Source organism: Toxotes jaculatrix, chromosome 12, assembly GCF_017976425.1.
Source record: "Toxotes jaculatrix isolate fToxJac2 chromosome 12, fToxJac2.pri, whole genome shotgun sequence".
Lineage (NCBI taxonomy): Eukaryota > Metazoa > Chordata > Actinopteri > Toxotidae > Toxotes > Toxotes jaculatrix.
The window spans coordinates 19,644,492-19,661,179 of NC_054405.1; the positions used below are offsets into that span (position 1 = coordinate 19,644,492).

Below are 16,688 nucleotides of genomic sequence, written 5' to 3' on the forward strand. Positions count from 1 at the left end.
CAGAAGTAGAGAACAGCAAATTCATACAAAAGGATAAATAATGTAATACAAACAGACAAACAAAACACATAATGGTAATGATAATAATTATAATAATAATAACTAATTCTAACTGCTTCTGACTTGTGTGTTGAAAGTCTCAGGGAGAAGGAAAATCATGAACCGTCAACATTTACAGCAGAAAGTTCAAAAGTTGTGCAGTGTTAAGACAGCACAAGAGTCTGCAAATGACCTCCTGAGACATCAGCAGGACTGTAAGGCCAGTCTCCTCTTATTCTGTCTCTTTAAGGTTGCTGCAGCTGGAGAAGCTGCTTCCTCACTGTCACCTGACACACTGAGCACACACAGCAAATCCACACGAGACCAAATCCGCTGCCTCATTCCCATTTCTTCTTTTTCCTCTGCCTATTTTAAAACAACTTTATAGAATTTTTTCCCCACAAAATATATGAATAGAATATGTGGCCTTCAACACAACATCAAGACCACGGTGAACCTGCCCTATCATGCTGACTAGTGCATCTCTTGTGTAGTGCCTCATTCCCCCAAACACAACAAGCAGTCTTCATGGTGCACGCATTTATGCATCTACTGCATACAAGCCAGGCATCAGTGAGGACGATGCTGTGATCCACCTTCACCACTGATCTGTCCCTGACCAGGACAAGCCTTGATGTGCTGTGAGATTCATGTTCTTCAACTTTGCCGGTGTCGAACACCATTGCAACCCTCACTCCTGAGGGGGAAGATGGATTGCATTGGGGGTGGCTCACCACCTGGATCCTAGACTACAATCAGACCACAATATGTGAGGTTAAAAGACTGTGTGTTGTGTCTCTGCAGTCCTCTGGCGCTCCACAAGGCACGGTCCTGGACCCCTTCCTGTTTGTCCTATACACCACAACTCAACCAGCTGTCATCTGCACCAGTTCTCTGACGGAGCTGGTGAGGAGTGTAGGAGACTTTTGCAGTTCTACTGACCAGTCAGTGAAAGGTTTTTTCCTCCTGCTGCTGTCAGACTGTACAACCAGCACTGTTCCCGAAAACCCACCAGGCACTCCACAAACACCAATGGATCAACACCAATTTCTTTGCAGTACATGGAACTTTTTTCCCACCACTGCTCTATGTAAGTGCAATATTACACCTCATGTAAATACACTGATGATATAAATAGTTTTTTTTTCTGATGTAAATATTCTTTTCTCTCTAATTATGCTTGATACCTATTCTTGTTTATATCCTGCTGCTGCAACGATACCATTATCTTGTCTCATTTTATGTTAACTTAAAGGCAGGTTTACTGTGATCTTTCAGATTTTGAAAATAGATTAGTAAAAAACACTAGTCTAATTTTGACCTTGGTAAACTCCTGAATTCTTTGTGACTTACTGCTCTTCCCACAAAACTTTAATAACATCATACCAGACGGTTATGCTGCTGTTTCTGGAAATGCTAATCACTCTGAAGTTGCTCAATGTTAGCTGGCAACCTGAAACCTTCACTGTTCACTGATTCAGCCACAATGTACTTTTTAGGCATTTGTGGAAGTGGAAAGCATTATGAATCAGTGGTCATTGTCATCACACAGTTGGCCTACTGTTCTGATAGGTCTATAGATGACTCTGTCTCACTTGTTCTGCTTTAGTATGCCTTGATGAGAGTAATACCTAAGTCTGAATGTTGTTTATTGATTATAGCTCTCTTTTTCATACAATTTTACCATCTAATCTGGTGTTGAAACTCAGAGGTCTTGGTCTGAGCAGCTCTATCTGTAATTGTCCATTTGATTTTCTGACAGTCAGGCCCCAGTCTGTGACTCAGGACCGACGTGCCTCAGAGCTGCTGTCTCAGTCGCCTATTGAGCACCCTGTTTACACCTGACTGTGTTGCCAAATTTGATAACAGCATCATAAAATTCGCAAATGACACCAAAGTTATTGGACTAATAATAGTGATGAAAGGGCTTGTAGGAGGGAAGTGGAAAGGTGAACCAAATGGTGGTCTCAGACACCCTCACATGGTCTCTCAACACCAACTGTGTCCTCAGGAAGGCGCAGCAGTGACTGTACTTCATGAGGTGTCTCAAGAGCTTTGGCACGAGCTCCAAGGCTCTTGTGAACTTTTATCGCTGCACCCTGGAGAGAGCACTGACAGGCTGTATCACAGTGTGGTTTGGCAACCTGGCCGCTCAGGATAGCAGACTGTTCCGAAGGATTGTAAAAAGAGCAGCAAAAATCACCAGCACAGAATGACCAACCCTTTACAACACCACTCACTGCCATAGCTGAGCCCAAAACATCATTAAGCCACCCTGCTCATCTTCTGTTCTCGGCCCTTCCAGCTAAAAAATGTTACCGGAGCATCAAATCACACACCACCTGTCTCAGTAACAGTTTCTTTCCTCAGGCAGTCAGGTTGCTGAACAACTGACGCAACCATATGCAATGCACATTGTTGTTTTATAATGTGCAATGTCACCATGTACTGTATATAAATGTATATAATATATACGCAGAGTTAATCTGTAGTGTCCTTTGTTGGTGACCTTTATGTTAAGGCAGAAATCTATCTATCTATCTGTCTGTCTATCTATCTGTCTGTCTGTCTGTCTGTCTGTCTTAGTAGCTCACAGTCATGTGCCCTTTTACATGTATCCTGCTGTGTACATAGTTGGGACTCTTCTGTCATGAGCTCACCGCTCTAATAGTTAGTGCTTGTTTGGTTAGAGTTTCAATGTCTGTGGTGAAAATCATTACATAATATTAACTAATTTCCAGCACTAAATCAGCTCAAAGAACAAGCTGTACGTTACATCTGTTACTCAACATATTCAACACAGAATAACCCACTGCACCACGTAATATGATCCAGTTTGCTCTCTGAAAACTGTCTATACTAACTGCTATAGATATTTAGAGTGCCTGGCGATACACAAGTGAGGTTAAACCCCCTTCTGTGAAATACTTGCAGTGATTGGATTGAAATTCCTGGGGATTTTATGTGCAAGTCCCCTCCAACCAAAATCTAATTTGACATGTTTGCAAAAGCTGTTGAGCTGTTGTTGAAAATATGTCTGCACCAGATGGAGAAGCGTGCGAGTCACATCTTCCCCCACCACCATTCATGACTCGCAAGCTCATCAGAACAGAAGACGTGAGCTGGGACATGGTTCACTACACATAAAAACCCAACTCTTCACATGACATAGAAGAATAAATAGCAAACTGTGGGTCAAAGGTTGTGTGAAAATGTAAAAAATTGCTTTGCCTGTACAACCATGTGAAATGTTGGTTTTCTTATGGCCAACTCTCTTTCGCTCTTAAGAAGAGGCCTTTAAAAACCACCTGTAGCACGGCTGCATCTCACTGTGACCTTTCTCACTCCTGCATGGATAGATGTCAACGTGTCCTCTCTGACTCACCGTCATGATTTATCCTCTTTCTTCCTGTAGTTATTACTGGAAGGGCTCAGATATGTGGGGGAAATGCACAAGCAGGACAGACTTGTTTGAGCTCAGAGTTCAAGCCTATTCTTAGCACTGGTTTAATAGCAGACACAACACAGCATCCAAGATTCAAACTTAGTTGCCCAGTAATTATTAGAAGTGTTGAGTGTGTGCAGCACAAAGGACTGTGCTTCAAAGGGCCTTGCTTTAAAAAAATTAGCTTGTGTGTGTTTCCGTGTGTACATGCATGTGATGTGTTTACCGTACTGAGAAAACAGTTGGGGTGGGGGGGGGGGGGGGGGGGGGGGGGGGGACTGGATTCTGTGGGACAGGAATAGGATGGAAACTCCCTGGGAAATACCACACTGCTGGCTGCGCATGTTGTCAGAGGTAACACATAAATCCCCATGCAGTGATTTAAAAGGGCACAGTTTCACAAATGGTGTTCAGTTCCTTAAACATTAGAAGAACCACAACTTTTTCACTGTGCGTTTCTTATTTGCCTAAATAAATCAGTGCGGCAATGTTTTTTAACTGCTTATGAGTTTTCATCTTTTTTTGTAAAGGAAGTTGCACAATCTCTGAAAAGAATAAGGAAAAAACACTGTGTCTCTGTACTTCGGAAGGACAAAGAATGTGGGGTAGGATGGGGGGGGGGGGGGGGCAAACAAAGGGTTACTTTTTGTTCAAATATAAAATACAATATGATTAAAACAAGTCCAAAAGTCAAATATGTTAAAGGCCCCCCCCCACCCCACCCCTCCCTCACTGGACCGCACCCAGACTGAAACACAGCGTCTCCTTGTGGTAGGAACAACACTACCTCCGCAAAGTAGTAGTAGTAGTAGTGTCACTAGATGATTTGTGTCAAGTTCTAATTCTGTGTCTCTTTGTGGTACTTTTTGTCTGAAGTTATTTTGTGGTAGTTTTGGTTCTCTGAAGTTGTTTTGTGCTACTATGTGTGTATTTCTGTAGTTTTGTGTCTCTTTGTGGTAGTTTTGTGTTGCTTTGACATAGTTTTGTGTCTCTTTTTGGTAGTGTTGTGGTAGTTTTCTGTCTGTTTGTGGAATTTCGTGTCGCTTTGTGATAGTTTTTTGTGGCTTTGTGGCTTTGTGGTAGTTTTGTGTCTCTTTTTGGTAGCGTTGTGGTAGTTTTCTGTCCGTTTGTGGAGTTTTGTGTCACTTTGTGATAGTTTTCTGTCTCTTTGTTGTCGTTTTGTGTCTCTTTGTGCTAGTTTTCTGTTTGTTTGTGGAGTTTTGTGTCTATTCGTGGTAGGGTTGTAGTAGTGTTGTGCAGTGTTGTGCGTGAGTCCGACCTCTTCTTCCATCACACACTATCTGAGAAGGTGTGTCCTGTTGTCATGGAGACGCGTCACTGGGGAACGCGGCGGCGAAGTGTGATTGTGGAAATGCTCCCGGAACAAATACGAATAAGTACCGAAGGCAGCGATGTATCGTCCTTTTCCTGTTTTGTTTGTTTGTTTTTTTTTGGTGGCCTGTAAAATGCTTTTAAACCACGGAAAATAAAGCAGTTTGTTTCGGGACTGAAGACCTGTACAGCCCCACTTCTTGTGAGTAATCGAAGATTTTCCAGATACCGGTGTGCAGGATCAGCCTGACCTACATTTCTTTTTTGTAGTTTACAATTGTCTGTGACGGTGGTTGCGAATTTTTCGTGTTTTTACTTTGCACAGACCTGCTCACCAGCACTGTCTACCAGGGCCACATCATGCCACAGGACCAGCCGTGCAAGCTGCTCCAGTCATCCAGGACCCCTGACAGTAAAAGGAAGAAAAAGAAGAAACGAAAGAAAGCCACTGCTTCCACCACCCATCCAGAAAACACACGTAAACAGCTTCACTTTTTACTTTGACAAGTAACAGTTTCAGAATATAAAAAATCTTAAATTGCATTCAAAAGTCTATCAGTAAAACTTATAGTTTCAAAAGTACTCTTTATACAGGAAAATGGTCACAGTTACAACATGTTACTATTGTATTTGGTTGAGGTGGAGAACATTTTAACTACTTTATTTACTGTTGGGCAGTTTAATCTTTAACAAAGCATCATATTTTATAAACTCTGAACAGGTTTTGTATGTAGTTTTACTAGGATTTACAGCTGTCAAATAAAGAGTAAATGTATGAGTAAATGTGCCAGGTAAAAGATGATTAATCATGTTTTTATCCCAGAGCTGGACAAATGTATTATTGTGGAATTTTGAGATACTTTAATGATTAGTGATTAATTAATCATTAAAGTATCAATCAATGGACAGAAAGCCAATCTGAAACAATCTGACAATCAAGTCATTTATTACAACATCAAACTGGTTCAAATCTCTTAAATATGACGTTTTGCTCCCTGTTTCATTTTATTTTGTTTTCTTTCTGATCTGTCATGAGACATTTTATGTTTTTATTAGGGAGTTGACAGAAAGATGGGGAATGGTCAAACAAACTAAGGTCTAGACCTGGACTCAAATTGGGAACATGGCATTTCATGGTCTGTGCCTTAAACCCCAAAGTTAATAGATGGGGTGCCCAAGGGATATGAAGGAGCACATTGACTGGTTTATTCAGTCTTTAACACAAACAAAAAAGTTGCTGAAAAGCTTGAAAGTTTATTACATGTCACTGGCCTTCAAAGATAAACCGGTTTAGAATCTGTAATAAAGGAAACTCTCGTGCATAAATGTACTTTTGAAAAATAGATTTGGGACTTACGGCTTTGTTACAGTAAAGGAAATATAATTACTGTGCCACATTTTTTTTAAAAATTAAAAGCAGATCCTCTAGAAGCAGACCATGAAATACATGTTCATGATGGAGTAAAAGTTGCAAGGGAACAAAAAAAAGTATTCTCATATAAACGGCCACATAATCAAAAGCCTTAAAGCCCTAAAAACTCTCTCATAGCGTGCACTTATAATTAGTCATGCGGTGGAGTTAAGGAGCACAGATTGAACCAATAATAATTGGCACTGACCCTAATGTGTCATCGCTTCAGCAGTTCAGCTGAAGGTCACTGTAAATGTACACAATGTAAATGGTAGTTTGGATCATGTGGTGTTGGTAGAGGATTCCCTGCAGGGGTGAATAGGTCATTAGAGAATAGGCCCCCAGTGTCGCGTCCCCTCACCAGCCTATTACAGCTCATTACTGTAAACCAAGCCATTAGCCCCCCAACTCCCAAGGGAGTCATTAGTAATCTAAACCCTCAGTTTTGTCTGGTGCTGTGCATGCGCCTACATCTTTATGTTGCCTCCCTACGGTTCCTATCCTATTTCTGATGATGCTGCTGCAACATAACAATTTCCCTTAGGGGATCAATAAACTATATCTATCTATCTACAGTGGAACCTCAGGCTGTATCTTTGCATCCTGAGACCTCGCCAGTGTCCCTTCTGCCCCCTAGGAGTCCTACTCAGCCTGGAGGCCAGCTGCCCAAGCTCAGAGCTGCTAGTAAGAAGGACAGAAAACGGCTGGCAGGCAGCGGCCGGAGGAGCAAAAAACCCCAAAAGGATTCACCAGCCCCACTGAGAGGAACAAACAAAACCATTGGCAGTGCAGCTCCAGCGCAGGGGCATGTGACAGAGCTCAGCGCCCAGGCCAGGGAGAGCCTGAGGTGGGAGGGAGTACTGGAGGACCCCCAGGCTGAGGAGAAGAGGCTGGAGCTATACAGGGCCAACAGGCGGCAGCGTTACATCGCACACAGAGAGGCTCTGTTAAAAGAAACCCAGGATACCTTGAGACAGACTTTTCCTAAAGAGAGCACAGAGAAGGAGGCTTTGACTGAATCTGACCAATGGGAGACTGCGTCATTACCGCATGTGAGCACAGACTGAATTAAAGAAAATGAGAGCCTTATGCTGCTAGTCATCTCAGGCTTTATTTGTTCACAGTTTAAAACAGATTTAGCCATAATGAGGCACAGAGTGATCCATGAGTGCTGTTAAGACGTTGTACTGAAAACAAACTGACCCCGTTGCCAATTCAACACTCTTTAAAGCACCTGCTGTACCTGCTTTCTGTGGCAGGCACAAAATAGATATGGACGAGGACTGGACATGCTCCTGCTGAATAGACCTGTTAAAAACTTAATAGAGCATTTGCAGAGCTTATCTTGTGCTTCTAAATTATGTAGCACCTCCAGAAAAGACCCAAAGTTGATCTTTCAGGACTGAAACCCAATCAGGATAATACCACTGAACCCCCCTCACACCTGTGTGAGGGAGGATAGGAGAGTTAAATGGATGATGTTTTTTCCCTACTACTTCAATATGGGTTAGCTCTGTTTTTCCTTTCTTTCTGTCTTTCTTTCAAATTGCCCAAAACTCCCTTGTATCCACCAGAATGGTTGTGCAGTTGTTTACTGAATTTAACAATTTGTTACTGTCAGAGTATTGTATATTGGCTGACCTGGTGGACCAGTGATCTAATGTGCAAAGTCAAGGTTTATGTGTCTCTGTTCTTCTGCTTATTTCTTGCTGTTATACATCAATAACCCCCTGCAAATGTGGTAACACACAAATAAATTAACCAAGACGGACACATAATTTGCTTGTACTGCTTGGTGCTGGAGTAAATTTTAGACACACTACCACTGCTAGACTATAGGTGGCAGAAAAGTTGTGTGTTCACAGAAGCTCCAACACTGATGAGTCAATGAATGCAAAATAGGCAATACTGTTGTGACTGTGATGTTTTTTGTTTTTTTTTAATGCATGAACAAAGTGAAACACAGGACAAAAAGTTTGAATTACAAGTACATTCCTATTATTTCTATCTGGCCCTCAGGGTTCACGTTGCTTAACAAGGCTGATGAACAAGAGGACCGATGTTCAGGATTGTTCTTAATCTCATGAGAGCTGAAGTAACGTCTTTCACTTAACATCCTCAGCAGAAGAATTCATGAAATGCTCAGTTACTCACTTTAACACTGTGTTTGGGTGCAAAGTAAAGCTTAAAGCTGTTCCTTGGAGGATTCATTGAAATTTTAAACTGTCACTTGACAATTCTCACCATGTCCTGGCAAAAAAATAAAAGTTCCAAATCTTTTACATAAAACATTAGTACATAATACAAGCCAATGGAACCTTCAAACTTAAAATAATGTAGCTGGTACTGGCCTTGAATAGTCTGCACTAGTTGAACCGTGGATACGGTGAACATGAGGCACGCTGCTGAGAGTGAGGCTAAAAGTGAATGTTGAGGTGTGAAGTAAAGACAGTGATAAACCAACAGAGAGACAGAGGGGGAAAGAGAGAAATACGCAGCATTTCTTTTGTGAAGGCTTTGTCACACTGCCTTTGTGCGCTGTTTGACCGAAGGCTTATTGTTCCCCGTTGGTGTGTTTTGTTACCGTTGCCTGTTTCAGCATCTCTGCTTCAAAGAGCTGCACACTCCCCCCTCTGTTGTCCTAATCCCCCCTGCGACTCACTGACCGGGCCACGTACACGGCCCCAGTGGGCATTAAGGTCACTTGTGTTTTTCCAGCAGCCCCGTCCAAGTAAAAGGCCGCTCACACCACCTTTAAAATATATTTTTAAAAAATCTAATGAAATAATACAAAATATTAAGAAAAAAAAAGAAGTCCCAAAGGTTGCATCCATCTGAGGTATCTGTTGTTTGCACGGTGGAGTCCCCCTCACCTGAACACTGACTGTGTGACGAACAATTTAAATCCAATACTTCCACACAACCTGCATCAAAACACTGAGCTGTAAATACAAACTTCACTATGACTGCTGCTTTTTTAACACCATCAGTGAGGCCTGTCTCTTCTGAATCGAACATTTTCAGTGTCTCCAAACTCTTTATCCTTTGTCCTGAGAGCGATGGTGACAGAGAGACAAATGAAGGACATTCTGGCCTCATGTCAGGGTTGTACAGATGATGTGTTATGAGGGTGAGTGGAGAGGAAACTAGTAGATCAGGACAACTGCAGCCAGCTCAGATCATCTGATCTGTCAGGAAAAAAATTACAGAATTAATAACATGCAATGTTTTTCGAAAAATACAGACACTGCAAAGTTTGAAAAACCCAGAAGTTCATTTGAAGTTACAGTCACTGATTTTTTCGGCCACTTGGGGGCAGCAGAAAAAAGTTGTGAACACAACATTGAATATTCAGCCCAATATTTACTCCTCTTTCAGTTCAGTTTTTGGTCATCCTCCATCTCTTTCTCTCTCAGATACTTTATTCCTGTGTTTGTTCAACCAGATTATGTTCGACCAAAATTATCCAAAGGAGAAAAAAAAAGAAAGATTCTACTTACTCAGCCTCTTTCTTTGTGATGACTTTTCCTGTTGCGAACCTCTCAGCTACTGCTGAGGCTGCTGGGTCGTAGTTTAGGCTCGCTGCCGCTATAACTTCATCATTCCTACGGTAAATAAGAAAAAAATAAAAACATACATATTTGGAAATTTTTCTATGAAAAGAGTACCATTTTTCCAATTAGAAATGTTTTTTGTTAACAAGAGCAGTTTGTTTTTTTTTCTCAGCTTACTTGATGTACAAGGCAAGGAACTTCCTGTCCTCAAACTTTCCTTTCATCACAATCTCAGTGTATCCCTCCCCATAGCCTTCAAAAAAAAAAACAAAATAAAAAGGGTGAGGTAAATTGGATGGTGGCAGGTTGGCAAATCAGCTTTGAATCATGATGGGATTTGGTTTATATAGTTTGGGGGGCAAAGCATGGGGGGCAAAGCATTTTAAATTTGTCAGTGTGTATGTGTGTGTGCATGTGTGTGTGCCCACCTGCATATCGGATGGTTTTACCCAGTAGGACGGTCCAGTAGAATGGAACTGAGTTGAGTTCAGTCTGTTTATTCAGCATGTTCAGAGCTGCTATCCTTCCTAAACAACAATTTAAAAAAAATCCTTTTCTTTCAATTACAGACACAAATCACATTAGTGATATTTTTGCTTAACGTTTCACTTGCTCCACTCTGCCACAGTGCCCACATTTCCTTGAAATCTGTCCTAGTGTCACACACCGTGGCACAGAGGCTCGTGTGGCCCAGCAATCATCTTAATTTTGACAATAATCGTACAAAACGTTTGCAGAAATATTTTATAGAAATCCTGAAAAAAAATCACAGTTGCAATAACTATTGTATCTGTCTACATGATACACGGTGTGTTGTGATCTGCCCCTTGGTGACTGTCTCGAATTCTTTTCTGAATTCTTATCTGAGGACTCTTGCTTTGCTTTGAAGTCCTGGTACTTGTGTATTTGTTCCTGGTTTGGTTTAACATTTCCTGTTTTATTTTGAAGCTCCATGCCTTGTGTATCTGTTCGTCGTCTACTTCCTGTCTTTGTCTAGTTTCCAGCTTTGTTGATTGTCTGCCATGCCCTAATTTGGATCACCTGTTGTAAGTCTTTGTCAGTTTGTCTGTGTTGGTACCTGTGTGTGTCTGTGAATTTGTTTCTGTGGTCATATCTGTACCTGTGCACCTGTCAGAGTTTGAACCTGTTGTCCTGCCTGATTCTGCACCTTTGTTCCTGCCTGTGTTTGCCTCCTGGTTCTGTCTTTTGTGTTTGATCCTCATGTTTTCCTTTGGAAAAACCTTCGCTGCTTCATTTGCAGAGTAAGAACCCTTGAGTTTTCCTTTAAGTTTTGTTGCTTAGTTTATCTCCTTCATGGATTTTTTGTCTGAGTTTTTCTTCCCTGTCTTCACAGACTTCATGCCGGTGATTTTGTATTGAATAAAAGGACATTGTCAATCATCACTCCATCTAGTGGGTCCTTCCCTCATGCTCCTGGCCACAGCAGCTTACAACATGGTGAGGTGAGTCTTTGGTATTATATGGCCTTGACAGGCAGCCTTCAGGGCTTTATGACCATATTTATATTGCTACTACATTACCATGTGCTTGTGCCATCTGCCAGTGTCCAATGTTGACCAGCTGGTATTTGGCCATTGCCAGGGGGAAGGTGGCCAGGTCACCTCCACAGAACACATTTGGGACATTGGTGCGCATGTACTGCAGAAGGGAGAGTGGATGTGAGGAAACATACATACATTAACCCTAAGTTTCTGTTTGGCCCTAAAATATATTATTATCCCAAATTTCCTAATTCACCCAAAACAACAAAGTAACATCAGTGTGGGAAAGCATGTACATTTGCTGGCAAACTAAATAAATACATGCTTATTAATTCAGTCAATATTTGTGTAGGATTAGTCATTTCCATATTTTGTATCATTCAAAAATATGTTGCCCAGTTAGTGGTAGAGTAGTATTAGTAGTAGAAGTATCATTATTAAACACAGCAGTGGGATGTGTGGGTCCCCAAACAACAAGGAAGTAAATCTCAACAAAACATAAAATTTAAGAAGAGAGGAGAGTCGTGGTTTTTGGTTGAATGAAGGTACCCGTAAGTACTCAGTTGAACACTGGGGTTTTAGCTGACCTTATCAACTGGTACAAAGTTTTTTGCGTCCATCTGTATCTTACTGCCTCGTAGGAACCCTGAGTTAGGGATGATACCTGGCAGAGGAAAGAACACAAAGGTGACTGAGCAGCGTTTGTGATTGTATTGTCATTCTGTTTTCTAAGCTCTTTTATTGAGCTAAAATGTCAAAAGAAGGTCGTTCCACTGCTGAAAATGTCTGATTGATAATGTGAAAATGCTCGAGAATGATCAAGATATTATGCGAAGATGTTGATGATGATGATGAAGATGATGTTTGTATTGCACTTACCGATACCAACAATCAAAACATCAGCTGGGATAACTTTTCCACTTTTAAGCACAACCTCTTTCACCTTGAAGAAGACAGGGACAGTGAGACAGAGGACAGGAAGTACTAAACATGTTTTATATTTACCACTACAAAGCAACACTGTGTTTACTGATGATCAAGTCTGAATTATGAGCAATAAAACAAAACTGGCACAGTATGTGTTTTCCTACTTTACCTTGCCATCCGCACCTTTGACCTCTATCACATTATCATTCATGTAGAATTTCACATTTTTCTCTGACAGCATCTGCAGGAACAACAGAGTTTAAACTTCAAATAGATGAACTTGTAAAGAAGTAATGTGAAGATATGACACAGAATTCTCTCTCTCTCTCTCTCTCTCTCTCTCTCTCTCTCTCTCTCTCTCTCTCTCTTTTTTTTTTTTTTTTTACCCTCATGGTGACTTTGCCGATTTCCGGACCCAGTGTGTTCTGGTACGGCAGCTCACTGCTGCCAATCACTGTGATACTGGAGGCTTTGTCTATCAAATAAGATGCAACTTCCATGCCTGGAAAAATAGTTTTCAAATAATTAAAACAACAACAACTGTATGGAGCTCCAAAAGTTGTAAACAATTTTAGGACAAGTCAAAAATACAACTAAATACTTAAATAAAATAATATTGTTAGCATATAAGTACAAGGAGAAGGGGAAATGTATGAGTAAAAGAGAAAGTTAAATGGGAGCTGAGACACAAAAGGGTTGGTTAGGGTTAGGGGTTAGTTAGGGGTTGGTTTTGGGCCTTTATAAAACTGATGACTGAAAATTTATTAAAAAAAACCAAAACAAAGCACTACATTTCCCAAGCAAGTAAACCATTACATTAGACCTGATGCTATTATGTCTCTTTCATCTCCTACAGTTCTCCATTTTGCAGATTGCAAAAACAGAACACAGTACCAACAAAAGAGGTTCCCACGAGGACGACGTTGCAGCCCAGACAGGCTGCGTGGATTTGCCGGGCATCCTCTGGCGTCTCCAACATCTTGATGTTGTCCAGCTTCATGCCAGGAACATCCAGACCCTTTGCTCTAAAGGACAGGCCATGACTCTGTTCATAACCAGTGCAATGCAATGTGTAGTGGTGCTGCAACAATGACCACTGACCTCCCACAAAGTTAGGGTACAGTTATTACATCTGCTGTTGGTCGTAGTTGACTGAATAAAATATTGAATAAAATTGAATGCAATGAATAGGTGATGATCAAACATTTCTGTGATGTGCAAATGTGTTGTATTAGGCCTGAAGAGATTAATTCATTAGCTAGATAAGAAAAAAATGAACCAAAACATTAGAAATCAACATATGGTTGTCATGTGTGTTTGTGTGTACCTGCAGCCTGTCGAGATGAGGAGCTGGTCATAGCCCTGGACCGAACCATCATCAAATGTGACGGTCTTCTTGTCCGTGTCCACTGACAGTGCCTGTGAACACAGTGAGTCCACTCAGATGCACAATATGGCCATTGAAACTGAAGCATAATGAATCTGTCTAATTTTTAACATGTTACTTGTTGTCCAGAGAAAAGTTTAGTGCAGACAAAATACAGTTCAAACTCTCACAAGGGCATGTGAGTGGGTAGTAGATGAACTCACTTCCTTCCTGAGCCACACTTCAATGTCGTACTGCTGGAAAAACTCCATCCTCCTCAGCAGAATGCTGTCACTCTCCACATTCATCACCTGTAACGCGTGCAGTGTGTTGTTGTGTTGAAGCAATGGTAGTCAATTACAAAATACACACGCATTCATCATTAAAATGTCGGTGTTTGTGTCATCTTTACTCTGCAGCACCTTGCTGAGTCGGGTTTTGTCGTATGGTAAAAGGTCGTCTCTGCTGACCATGATGATCCTGCCGCCAAAGTATTCCTGCCGTAGGGTCTCAGCGCAGATCAGTGACGCGGCTCCTGCATAGAGGTAACACACCATCACACACACACGCTGAGGAAACAAACTCCTGACATGCGGCCTGCAACAGTTATTTTATCACCAATTTACCCCTGTTCATCTGTTAATTTATCTGTGGTCATCTGTTCCTCAGAAGTAAGAATGAGATTTGTTCCTGTGATCTTTGTTTTGTAAACTGTACATTAGATTTATACCTGTAAACTGTATATGTCTAAATTAATTTTCTATCAGTCAACTAATTGATCAACCTCAGACACATACATATACAAAGACATATGGAGTGGTCCACACTCACCTCCCCCCAGCAGGAGAATAGTGTGTGTAACTCCTGGTACTGCAGTTCCCATACTCCTTAATCTTTTTTCCTGTCTGAGAGTCTGAATCACATGTAAAACACCATCATACAAACTCATCAACAGGAAGAATAAGAAATTATTTACAAGTAAAATGGTCAAAAGCATAAACCATTTGTTCATCTACAGTGAGTCAAACTGACTGACAGATGCCTGTAGTACATTGCTATAGGTGAAAAAGACCTTCTTACCTTTTTGTTTACAGAGACATACACTTTGCTGTTTTGAATTTTGACCTTCGAAAGAGAAAAACACAAATTAAAATGAAAGCAAATTTCTACATGTGCCAGACTGTCTGTCTGTCTGTCCATCTGTCTGTCTGGTTTTTACCTTGTGGCAAGGTAAACAGTCCATGCCAGGGTGCTCCTCCAGATCTCCTGTGTGGACATTAAAACAGGAGCCATGCCAAGGGCAGCGCACTTTGTGGCCTGAGATAACCCCTGAACACACACACACACACACACACACATATTATTTACATACTGAACTTTTGTGCCCAGGTGTCCATTATCTTATAATCCGTCCATGCTCAGTGTTTATGTTAGGAAAGGCAGCAATAATTCAAGACAAACTATTAAACTGCAGAACCAATCAAGGCTCAATAATACAATACACAATCAGTGTGGATAAAACAAACCAGTGTGACTGATGAACTTTATGTCACAACAAATGTGTGACAATGTGTGTTCATCCTATTTCACTGTGTTTACAGCACTCACACCTCCTGGGGCCTTACCTTTGCTGAGTGGAGCTCCGTAGTGTGTACACTGGTTACCGATGGCACTGTATTTGCCCTCACTGCGTGTCAACAACACGCTGTGATGTCCCACTTCAACCTCCATCATTCTGAGATAACACACACACACACAGATACTTCAATAACTTTTGCACCAAAGTGTTTTTTTTTTTCAATGGGATATGTTTCTTATTCAGTGACTAAGTTCTTTAAACTCTACGTCTTGTTTGATTAATAATTAGTAGACAATTTAAACACATTAAACATCAATAATAAGTGAGGATGTGTAAATCAAAATAGTTTTCAGGTTTTCAGGCTTGAACCGAGAAGACTTGTCTTTGTTTGGCTTTGTTATGAATGTGTGTGGCTATCTATCATCTTGACAATGATGTTTGAGTAAAAACAAGTTTTAGGTTGCCAGGTTGTGAAAATCTCCCCCCCTCCCCTCCTTACTGTCCATCCTTCAGGTCTGACTCCAGACACACTACAGCTGTCAGCTCTTCGGATGTGTCCTCTGGATCAGAGTCTGGAAACTCTTGTCGAGCTGAACACACGCACACACACATTTAAAATTAATTTAAAATGGACGGAAATAAAATACATCCGTGAATGAAACTCCTCAGTATATATCATTACTTTACTGTCGTTCAAACTATAACAAAATCAGTTTACTCACGTGGCTTGGTCCCAGACATGTCTCGGATTTAATAGTAGCAACACACAGATCCACAAACCCCCTCCAGAAACATGAAAAGTGAGTCAGATGCTCCGTTGAAAGAAGTTCTTTCTTAAAAAGCAGTCCGTGTTCACACTTTGTTTTCTGCTCATCAGCTGAATGATGGGATAGGTGTCCGTTTCCACAGCAACCGGTCCATCCCCAACCCTCATCCCTTGATCCTGGCTGTGAAAACTGGACGATTTTGGGTTTGATAAGACAAGCAAAATCAACCAAAAAGTGACTTTTGGGACTCTGGTGAATGAACGGTTTCAGTGATGTCGCTGCTCACGTTCAGCCCCGTTATTGTTCCAGAGAAAAGCGGACAGGGTCTTTTGTGTTTCACAACGGCAGTATAGAGAAAAGGCTGACGAGGCAGCAGCCACTGACACTGAATGGATAGACGACAAAGCTCAACTTACAAAACCGGAGGTACTATCATACACACATCGTTTCAAGTTTCAAGATTCATCAATGAGAAGCAAGGATTTAAAACACTAAATAGAAAAACACTGAATGCAAAAAAAAACTTGAGAACATTAATGAGCAGTGGTGGAAAGAAATATTTCAGATTAAAAACACATGATAGTGTTATAAAAAAAAAAAAAAAAAGAAAACTCTAGCCAAAACCCCGTAGAGTTTACTTGGGCCCCTTGTCACAAGTTTCAAATGTCTATAAATTGTAAGTTGTTCCACCAAAAACACATTTCCCCTCCAAACTTCTCATATGGTTTCAGTTCTGTGGCTGTTTGAGGCCCAAAAACACAAACTT

The 16,688-nt window shown here is 41.1% G+C and overlaps 2 protein-coding genes across 2 annotated transcripts; one reads left to right on the forward strand and one right to left on the reverse strand.

Annotated features, from left to right (window-relative positions):
- Positions 1-4,946: 4,946 nt before the first annotated feature.
- On the forward strand, positions 4,947-8,021 carry c12h17orf97 (chromosome 12 C17orf97 homolog). The gene is made up of 3 exons (XM_041051971.1): positions 4,947-5,018; positions 5,142-5,294; positions 6,804-8,021. Exons 2-3 carry the CDS (start codon positions 5,177-5,179, stop codon positions 7,292-7,294), a joined length of 609 nt encoding a protein of 202 aa, XP_040907905.1. The 5' UTR covers positions 4,947-5,018; positions 5,142-5,176; the 3' UTR covers positions 7,295-8,021.
- A 1,360-nt stretch (positions 8,022-9,381) lies between these two features.
- Positions 9,382-15,896, reverse strand: LOC121190715 (apoptosis-inducing factor 3). The gene is made up of 19 exons (XM_041051675.1): positions 15,878-15,896; positions 15,655-15,745; positions 15,202-15,311; positions 14,796-14,905; positions 14,657-14,701; positions 14,408-14,489; positions 13,999-14,111; positions 13,801-13,887; positions 13,538-13,629; positions 13,105-13,235; positions 12,597-12,712; positions 12,380-12,451; positions 12,163-12,226; positions 11,871-11,947; positions 11,323-11,440; positions 10,210-10,308; positions 9,959-10,034; positions 9,728-9,832; positions 9,382-9,415 (listed from the first exon to the last, which is right to left on the reverse strand). The coding sequence occupies exons 1-19, from the start codon at positions 15,894-15,896 to the stop codon at positions 9,382-9,384; spliced, it is 1,641 nt and encodes a 546-aa protein (XP_040907609.1).
- Between the last annotated feature and the right edge of the window lie 792 nt (positions 15,897-16,688).